This window comes from Dryas octopetala, chromosome 6, assembly GCF_963921425.1.
Source record: "Dryas octopetala chromosome 6, drDryOcto1.1, whole genome shotgun sequence".
In the NCBI taxonomy this organism is placed as follows: Eukaryota; Viridiplantae; Streptophyta; class Magnoliopsida; order Rosales; family Rosaceae; genus Dryas; species Dryas octopetala.
This window is the reverse complement of record NC_141371.1, coordinates 5543625-5553342: the sequence shown is the minus strand read 5'-3', so window position 1 is coordinate 5553342 and position 9718 is coordinate 5543625. Positions and strand designations below refer to the sequence as shown.

Sequence of the window (9718 nt, the reverse complement as noted above, 5' to 3'; positions counted from 1 at the left end):
CGTAGCGATGTTCCAACTACAACTTGGTTACAATTTTGTGGATAACTCCTAATTTAGGGTTAATCACCATTAATTCACGCTCTTAACTTGTTGATTTTTCCAATTAATCATGTATTTTGTTTTTAAGATAAGAAACTCTTTCAACGAGAATATGACACAAGGTAGGAAGATTGCAAACTTTTTTTTTTCGGTACAAAGATTGCATACTTTTTTTATATAGAGGTCAGCTTCAAATATTACATATTATAACGTACGAAATACCTAACATTTCCGATGTGGAATACACAGAGTCTCAATTACAAAAAGGTGAGGGTTGGAGCAAGAATTCAGAAAAGGAAATTAATGTTCACCATGAATGAACTTGTAGCTCCCAAACATGCATAAATTGAGTTTTAACAGAATACATAGAAAATCAACGGGAGTCATAACATGATGCGTGGCAACAACCCTAACAAAATTAGGGCAGTCATTCTCGCCAGAAGTACATCCTCAAAATGCCATGTCTAATCCTGGTTAATTTGATTGGTCTTCGACAAGGTATCATTTTCTTTTTCTTGATCATACAATAAAATTTACACAAGAATTTAACACCAATCGTTTAGGTACGAAGCTGCGGGAATATTTTGGAGATATATATAAATATACAATGGGGTGTGATGGATGATAAACATACCTCAACACCACATGAATAGGGTACTATCCATGCATTCAACCACTCTTGATTCAACTTGGATTAATCTGGCTATATAAATCATGAACATCTAATTGCATCGATATGATCTAATTACATGTTCATCCAACAAAATCATGCAAAAGTTGCCCTCCCATCACATCCCTTCCAAAATGCCGATTTTGGGCATCAAAACCACTCATTCCATACCCCTCGCCACTTCCCTCCAGGCCAAGGCCAAAGCGCTGAGCTGCATTAATAGGATAGGGCTCCGACAAACCAATGGTACCGTTGTTTTGGTGAAGCCCCAATGTTAGAGAAACGCCGCTACTACTCCCCCCTGCCATGCTCATACCAACATGATGACCCACATGCATATGACTTGGCAAGTTATTGTAAGATAGGTTCAATTGTTCAGTACTCCCCATAGTGATGCGATCGGGAAGTTCGTTTCTCGTGTGCTTAGGCACGGTGTCTTGAGTCCTGTGGGTGGATGTGGAAGCGTTCTGATCAGATGCAAGTGAGTTTGCTGCAGAAGGTAAAAGATCTTGATCACTTGACCTATCACCATTTCGATCAACCCTCTGTGAAGCCTTTTGAGCTTGCCGCGTTTCTAGCATGTGTATTTCTTCCACCATTGGTTTCCAGAGCCTTACTCTTGCATTAATAAACCAATTTGAAACCTGATTCATAAACAAAATCATCATCATCAAAATTGCTTCAACACTGGAATCAATTCAAATGAACATTAATTTGATATCTTTTAAAAGCTAATAGTATGCTAGGGTTGATAGTATGGCACACCTGGCTCCGCGATAGACCAGTTTGTTTAGCCAGCATTAATTTATCAGTATCAGTAGGATAACTGCAAAATAAAACAGCGACTGAAAAAGGCAAATATAATCATACCATAAATACATGAGGATTGAGTTGTAGCAACGCATAACAAGCTAATTAACAACCTATAATAGATTCTCATCACATGTTGTGCAGACTAATTCATTTACTTACGGATGCAGGAAGTGTTCGAATAGCCATGCCCTAAGAACAGTAACAGCACGCTCAGGAAGACCCCTCTGAGGACGCCAAACCGGTTGGTGATCAACAAACTCAGCATTATGAAACGATCTTTGGCTATACGGGCCTCTACTAGTGTTACAAAGCATTGAAGTTTCATCTTTTCCATGGCTTGAATTAGTTCCATCCCTATTTCTGAACTGAAGCTGGTCTGTGATTGCATTCTTCAAACGCTTAAAATGTCTGGTCATGGCCTTTATAGCCAAGTTTGCATAGGGAGCTGCATTTCCAAGCCCAGCAACATACTCAAACGAGGTCACTACTGCCTGCATCTGTTGATAGTATTGCTTGTACCTCCTGTACACCTAGAAGACAACAAAACATGTAAATAAATAGAACTCACAAATAGCCTTTGCAATATATTTGGATTTTACCAATAAAAAGACAACATATACAATTGGTGCTTGCTAAAGTTGGAAGTCAAATTGTGCACTTTCAACTCAAGGACATATATTTCTTTAAGATGTTGGACTAGAAATAAGTACAATTATTAAACAACAAATTTAATGTTGCTAGTACCACCCCAAGGATGCAAATCCAAATCCATGCCTTGAGCAATGGATAACAAATCCATCCTGAAGTTTAAAATTAAGCTATCAGCCTACCACCCAAAGAGTACAACAAACTCTTCCAACTTCACTGCCACCCGCATATATATGTATATATATATATATATAAGTGAAGGATGATCTCCTAGATGCAGAAAATAGGAATATTTACACACTAAAATTTTAGATAAGCCAGTTTAACATATCTCCTGTTGAAATTATCATATGTTTAATGCTTCATCACAGCCTACAAAACAGTATACATGGTAAAAAAGGTGAGATGCTTCAATCAATTTATGTCAATTTCCAATCCGCACTTTTACCAGCCGTATGTGGGTCTAACTAGTAACTTTGATTAGTGTTATTCAAGAAGCATCTTACTAGCCATGTAATTACAATGAATTCACAATGATTTTTTTCAATTAATTAGCTGGCCTCAAAAGTTAACTGATTAACAAAAGAAAAAATTATAGAGTATAACCGATATACCGCCACGTGATATAACCAATCTAACGTGTAAGGGTATTACTGGATGATATGTTTATATTAGTAGGGTATAGTATTAATAACATCCACTCATATTATAACAAATAGACTAGTTATACCACGTGTCCATATAGCGTTTATACAGAATAATTTTTCCAACAAAAGAACAAGAGATTTCCAATATTGATTTGGCATGGCTTTAGAATACGGTATGTTTAGATTTCCAAAGTAACTTAAAAAGGACTACTTCTCTAATAAAGGAAAAACTCAAAATAGATTAATGGAATAATATAGCATTAATTAACAATATAGCAAAAGCTTAATTTGAACCATACACCATATATATATATATATATATATACATGTGTTAGCAAGTGATCTTAAACTTGCGGATAAGCTGGCATAGCATGAGGCTGCCTCTCTATCCTTGCTAACCAGTACATGTATAATGCACCACAACAGCAGGCTGAGGTCTGCGTCATGAGATATTAACAGCAACATGATGATGAAGAGAAAGTTACACCAAATATGCACATGGAGGAATGATTACATTTCATATCCAATAAATTCCGAAAGTTAACAGGAAATTGATCAACTGAGAGGCTGAGACCAATCCATCTTTGATTCTAGCTTGTAAATTATCAATTTATATGCTTCCCAAAACTTTTTAAGAGTATAAATCCATTCAAACGGATTCCCTCCACTACTTTATGCACACACATTAGGGCCGGAACTTGGTGCCATTGTCATGTATTAGGAACTCATTCTATAAATGGTTGTCAGATGCTTTACAATCAACAATCTCAGTGCATATATTCCCTCCCATCACTTTTTCCAAAAAGACTGATTTTGCAATCACCAAGGCTATATATCTATGTATCCTTTATTAATACAAGAATCTAATTACACAACGCACCAAGAATGAAGCCAAAGAGAGCAAGCTAGCTAAAAACACCAAAGTTAATTAATATAATACTTATTCATGCAACACTGCAAAAAAGTACCGCATGTTAATTAGTTTAACCAAAAACATTGAACTATCAAATCAACAAATACATGACCAAAACATATATAGGTTTCTACAGTAACAAAAGTCTGGTGTGTATTTCATAAAAGTCACATCTCCAAGGAAGATCTAGACAAAAAATCACCTCAAACACAACAACAACAAGAGTTCATCAAAAGAATAATAATATGATCCAAGAATGGTACTATTACACTCATCGCAAATGAAATGCAAATGAAAATTAAAAGAAACTACAGTAGCTTCATATTCATACCTCGTTGAGCATGGAAATTAGTCTGGACTTCTTTCCCCGAGTCTCGGCGAGTGGATCGTTGTCGATGACGGTGGCGCTGAAGCTCTCAATAGGAGGATCCATGAAACACGAATCGGTTGCTACCACAGCTTTAGCAGTGTAAATTTCACGACTAGTACCCACATCGCAGAACTCTTGGAGCAACTGCTGCGCGGGTTTCAAGAACCTCGATCCCTTCAAAATCGAAGCGTAGCCGGTGAAAGGCCCGAGAGGACCGGAGCTGGTGGGCCCATTGATGATATCATTGGAGGCGGAAGCAACATTGACGCCCGAATTGTAAATGGATGACCCGTATCTTTGAAGATTGAGCTCTAGAGGAAGTTGCTGGTGGTTGTTGTGGTGGTGGGTGGGTTGAGAAGAGAGGGATAGAGATAGCGGTTCGGGCTTGAAGACTACGACTTCATTATGATCATGATGAGCACCGCCATAGCCAACGGCTTGGTGGTTGTCGAAATCTCTGAGGTTGTGGAGATTGTGTTGGGGGTAAAGAAAAAAGTTACCGCTGTTGATGTCGTGAATGGAGGCGGGGTTTATGGGGAAAGCGGGTTGCGGATCCAAGTACGGGTTGCGATGAAAAGTGGACGAAGAAGAAGAAGTGGAATTAGAAGAGGCGTTGTTATTATTCACAACACCTCCTCCATTGACAAAACCCATCATTAAATTGACTTGACCTTGACCATGTCCCTCTTCTTTCACAGCTGGGTTTGCGCAGGTTAGCAAATCGGAGGAGGAGATGAGTGAGGTGGGGTCGTAGAGAGGGATCAAACCGTGAAGATGATGATGGTGGTGAGGTGGTGCTCCTGGTTCTATACAAGTCGGGTCATGGGTTTGAGCGACCACTCGGAGCTTATCTCTTCTGCTCTGTTGTGGGACATGGTATGGCTCAAAACCCTCCGCCATAGAAAAAGAGAGAAAGAGAGTAGTACAAGTTGGGTAAGGTAGGGGTAAGTGGAGTAATTAGAAAGAGGATAATTGGGTGAGAGGAAGAACAGTGAAAGAGATGGTGAAATGAAAGGCTACAGTACTATTATCATCATGATGATGGTGATCTTCTACTACTCTGAGCAATAATATTACAAGCACATACGGCAGAGAGAGAGAGAGAGAGAGAGAGAGCAGCTTCTAGCTCAGTTTAAAAACAGAGAGGCATACGTGAATTGAATTGATTGAGGATTGGGGAGTAGGGTATGGGGAGTTGTTCACTTCACGCATCCTCATACACACACAAATACAAACAACACACAAACTCTTATCGATATCACTCACTCACACACAGAGAGTCCAGAGAGTCCAGAGAGATTTTGCACAAAAACAAAATCTTGTTACAGTCGCTCTCTCTCTCTCTCTCTCTCTGGGGGTGGTGAGCATAGGGTTTCGAGAAACCGGACGATGACCGGCTATTTCCGGTAATAATTGAACTAACTGTGGTGACAGATATTTCTGACAGGTTTTGGGTCTTGTCGTTTTCTGATTTTCCTTTTTTATATATTTTTCGTTCTGGGAATTGTTTATTTGGGAATGTAATAATTATAATATTTATAGTGGGGAGGGTTTACAAATTACAACTATATTTATATTTATATTTATTCCGTAATTGGGTGGTGATGACGCACGTGAAAACGCGGGAACAGAGTTGAGAGAGTGAGTGAGTGATGAATGAAAGGCTGAATTTGCCCTTCTCCACACTCTACTGATCCGCCAAACAACACCCTTTTCCTTACTTCCGTTTATTGCCTCTTACATCCCGCTTTTCGAGGTTTTCTTCTTTTATTCATTTTTTAAATTTTATATTCATAAATAATAAATTAAAAATATTGGGTGTATTATTGTGTACATATAAAGTGTCTGGTGCACCTTGCATTGTTATTCTCCTACGGCACTATTACTAAAGTGACGTTGTATTGGAAAATGTTATTTTGAGGTACACACAATAGAATCGCATAATACAAAAAGATAAAACATGCATCTCTACGACCAAAAACGGTAAAAAAGTATTAGTTTTATATAAAGATAAAATTGATCACATAACTCGTATGCGATACGTTGCATGTAAGAGAGTTTGAATGCAAAAGTTGAATACACCTTTTCAGACCCAACTCACACCAAAGAGTTAGAAAAGCTTTTCCACTTTAATTGTGTTGGAAAATCCCTTAAGAATGTTGGTGGTCTAGCAAATGACAAGTGTCTTGATCACAACGGTTGGAATGTTTTATATAAAATATGCAAGCTGAGCAATGATAGATCGCTGATATAAGGTGAACACACGAGCTATTGACTATTCAACTTTTAAACCAAAACGAATAAATTAGGTTTTTGCTATAGGGTTATTTACTGAATGATCCCCATATTTGCCTAATATACTATTCTAAGCTAGTTCTTTCTTACTAATTGCTGATGTGGACACTAATTTTCAAACAAAAGCACGCTTCTTTTAACACTACTTTTCGGTAGGCAATCAAAAGGTAAAAACTATTTAATAGTTACATTCTTGATTTAAAGAGAAAAAGTGTAAGTAGAGATTATAAAGCAGAAGCCAAAAGGAGATAGGTAATTGATTAAAGTGTTGTGGTTTGCATGTCTCTTAAGATAGATTACACGACGTAATGTGAGGTGCAAATTACTAATTTGGGCAAAAGGTGCCATTTACCACAACCAAAAGGCAGGAGCCAACTTCCTCATATTCGAGATTGAAATGTTCTTTATAGTTTTGAATGCCGATCCCATTGACTCCCTTTTTTTAAATTAAGCATTTATTGGGCCTATTAGCCATTGGCAATATACAAATATACAATAAAGAGGTCCCATAATTGATGCATGCATTGATAAAACATTTAGGCTGAATAGTCTTTTTCTTCTCTCTTTTTTCACCTAGTAGTAGATTTAATTTCAAAATATTGAAATAATATGCGTGGTATTAGTTATTTATTAAGTTTGTGCTACGTCTTTTTATAGAAGAAGCAATTCATTATTTTTATGGGTAGGTTAAAAATTGCTATTTTAAGGAAGATAATTATCTACTAATGCATACTAATTTTCAATAATAATATGGATATAATGGGTCATTTAAGAGACCATATATAAAGTAGTCAAACATTCTTAATTTATAATTGTTGTTCAGTTATACGTATATAGTCATATACAACTCATTTAAAAATGGACCAAATAGTTTAAAAAGTAACCACGTGAATGAATTTCATAATATAAAATAAGTATGCTAGATTTATTTTTGTCAAAAACACTCTCAAGAGGGTTTTTTTTTAAACATTTTTTAATATAATTTCATATATATTTATGTATATGTTTTTTTAATGAGAATTTATGTACATGGTAACTTCTAAAAGAGGAAGCATCGTTTTGATTTTCTATTTTTCACTAATACAAGTGTTATTGCGATTTTTTTCTATGAAAAATGTTGTCTTGATGTTCGACATCTCCTATTGAGCTTAGTTTAAGAAAAAACACTGTTGCAAACTAAGCAGATATGTCTGTGTGCCATACTGCCATTCATTATTTCATTACACAAGTTCTGACAATATATAGCCCTATATATTCAGTTTCAATTTTGACAGGGCATGCTGGCTACCAATTCTCCTGTGAATCTGTCGGACCAAAGTGACCAACCAACATTTGTGTCCTTAAATTGATATATACATAGGGGATTGCGAAGTATCATATTTGCTCTATAAGAATAAATCATGTACACAATTGTAAGCCTGTATTTAAGTTATTTAACTATAAATGTATATGTGGTGGAAAAAAATAATTAATACAAATGTGTAGTGTAAATTAAGAGGATTGGATAGGCCTAGCTGATCCACACAGATCGATGTGGCCAAACCTCACCCAGCTTCAGCAACAGTATGCAAATCTAACTTTACAGGTACAACCCAACAGGTTACACATCTTCCTTAATGGCTCTCAACCTAATATACTCGAGGGATATATTCCCAGTAAATATATTTGGGAAAATGTGCACGCAATTATGAAAATTCTAAACTTGCAATGACAAGATATGAGATCATCACGTTTCTGTATTTGTTGTCTATTAATTGAGGTTGATATTCTAATCTTTTTTTTATATAGTATCAAAATAGGCAATCAAACATATTGGATCACACGTGCTTTACGTTATTAATATAAATCATTTATGTGAAGAGACCTTTGAAAAAAATTATTATTTATAATTATAACAGAAATTATGGTATAATTAATTTACATGTGTTATAATATAAATAATAATATAATTAAAAGATAAGTATATATTTGTAAGATATAGTATAAAAAAATATACTTATATAATAAGACTTAAAAATACCCTTCTACATTCTTAAATTAATGTTCAAACTTCTGCATTATATTACCAAACAATCTAAATTGTTATCTTTTGATCATACTGTAAAAGTATAAACATTAATAGGATGAGTTTATATACATATTCGACCAATGGGATTATATGACAAATGTTAACTACAATTTCTACCTTTTACTTTATTTTTCTCTTATTATTATTATTTAACAGTCATGAAATTATTCGTCTTTTAGATTATTATTTAAAAATATTTGTATAAAAAATGAATCAGATTATGTAGTCATGTAATTATCATTAAATAAACAGACATAAATTTAATTATTACAAAAATTATCTATTTATTTGATAATATTTACATAATTAAATATTATTCTATTTTAGTTATTTTTTACAGAAATAATTTTTAATAAGTGATATAAAAAATATACAATTTTGATCATTAAACTAAACTATAAAATAAGAATTAAAAAAAATTGAAGAAAAAGAAGAAAGCAGCTCACATTTGTTGAATTGTAAAATAGGGAAGATTAATAGCAATTGAATTGGATATTGATGCGTTTCTCAAATGTTGTGTATACTGTATAGGAGGGGAGATAATCTCTATTTGGAAACAAAAGTTCAGGTAGATCGACTTGGTCTGACACACAAGAGAATAGAAAGCAACTGCTGGGGTGGTCTAGCTAGTGTCTTACTCCTACTACTGTTACTGTATGAGTTTATATACATAGATAGTGGGTAGGATGTGGATGGGTATGTTCAGTTCAGGTGACATCGTCATGCTAACGTTGATCTTCTCTGTCGATTCACAAAACAAAACTGATGGATAGAAAACTCTCAAAACCAAATCTTTTGCTTGCTTCATGAGATCGAGAATTTGAGTTGGACAGACAAGCAGTAAGCCAGACAGACATGAATTGCACATTTGCACATTTGCACATTTACACATTTACACATTTACAGAGAGAGAGAGAGAGCCTACCGCCCAAATTTTCAGTCCCTCCACCGAACGGAGTTACAGCCCATATCACAGACTCCGTACGTATAGTGCTAGCTAGCTAGATTAGATATCAGTATATCACCAAATACGTAATTAAAATAATGCCTAGCTAGCTTAGCTAGCTAATATAATAATGTTCTCACCATCCTAGCTATTTATTTTTAGGCTTTTTAGCATTTATTTTCTGAGAGTAAAAGTACAAATTCTCAGCCTAATCATTTAACTTAATTTGTATTTCTTTTTAGAGAGCTTATAAGTTATAACATACATTTCACATACAGTCAAATATAAGGCCATAAGGGTCTAGAATTA

At 35.1% G+C, this 9718-nt stretch overlaps 1 protein-coding gene across 1 annotated transcript; it reads right to left on the bottom strand.

Moving 5' to 3' along the window:
• Window positions 1–334: 334 nt before the first annotated feature.
• Window positions 335–5392, bottom strand: RPL (POX (plant homeobox) family protein). Its single transcript, XM_086247651.1, has 4 exons — window positions 4062–5392; window positions 1682–2052; window positions 1475–1535; window positions 335–1353 (listed from the first exon to the last, which is right to left on the bottom strand). The coding sequence occupies exons 1-4, from the start codon at window positions 4998–5000 to the stop codon at window positions 793–795; spliced, it is 1932 nt and encodes a 643-aa protein (XP_086103777.1). The 5' UTR covers window positions 5001–5392; the 3' UTR covers window positions 335–792.
• Window positions 5393–9718: the final 4326 nt, after the last annotated feature.

Excerpts from the sequence above, each read along its gene's own strand:
- RPL (XM_086247651.1), bottom strand. The coding sequence starts at position 5,000 with ATGGCGGAGGGTTTTGAGCCATACCATGTCCCACAACAGAGCAGAAGA. Across the intron at positions 2,053-4,061 it reads TAATTTCCATGCTCAACGAG|GTGTACAGGAGGTACAAGCA; the intron begins GTATGAATATGA and ends GTTGTCTTCTAG. Across the intron at positions 1,536-1,681 it reads TTCGAACACTTCCTGCATCC|TTATCCTACTGATACTGATA; the intron begins GTAAGTAAATGA and ends TTTATTTTGCAG.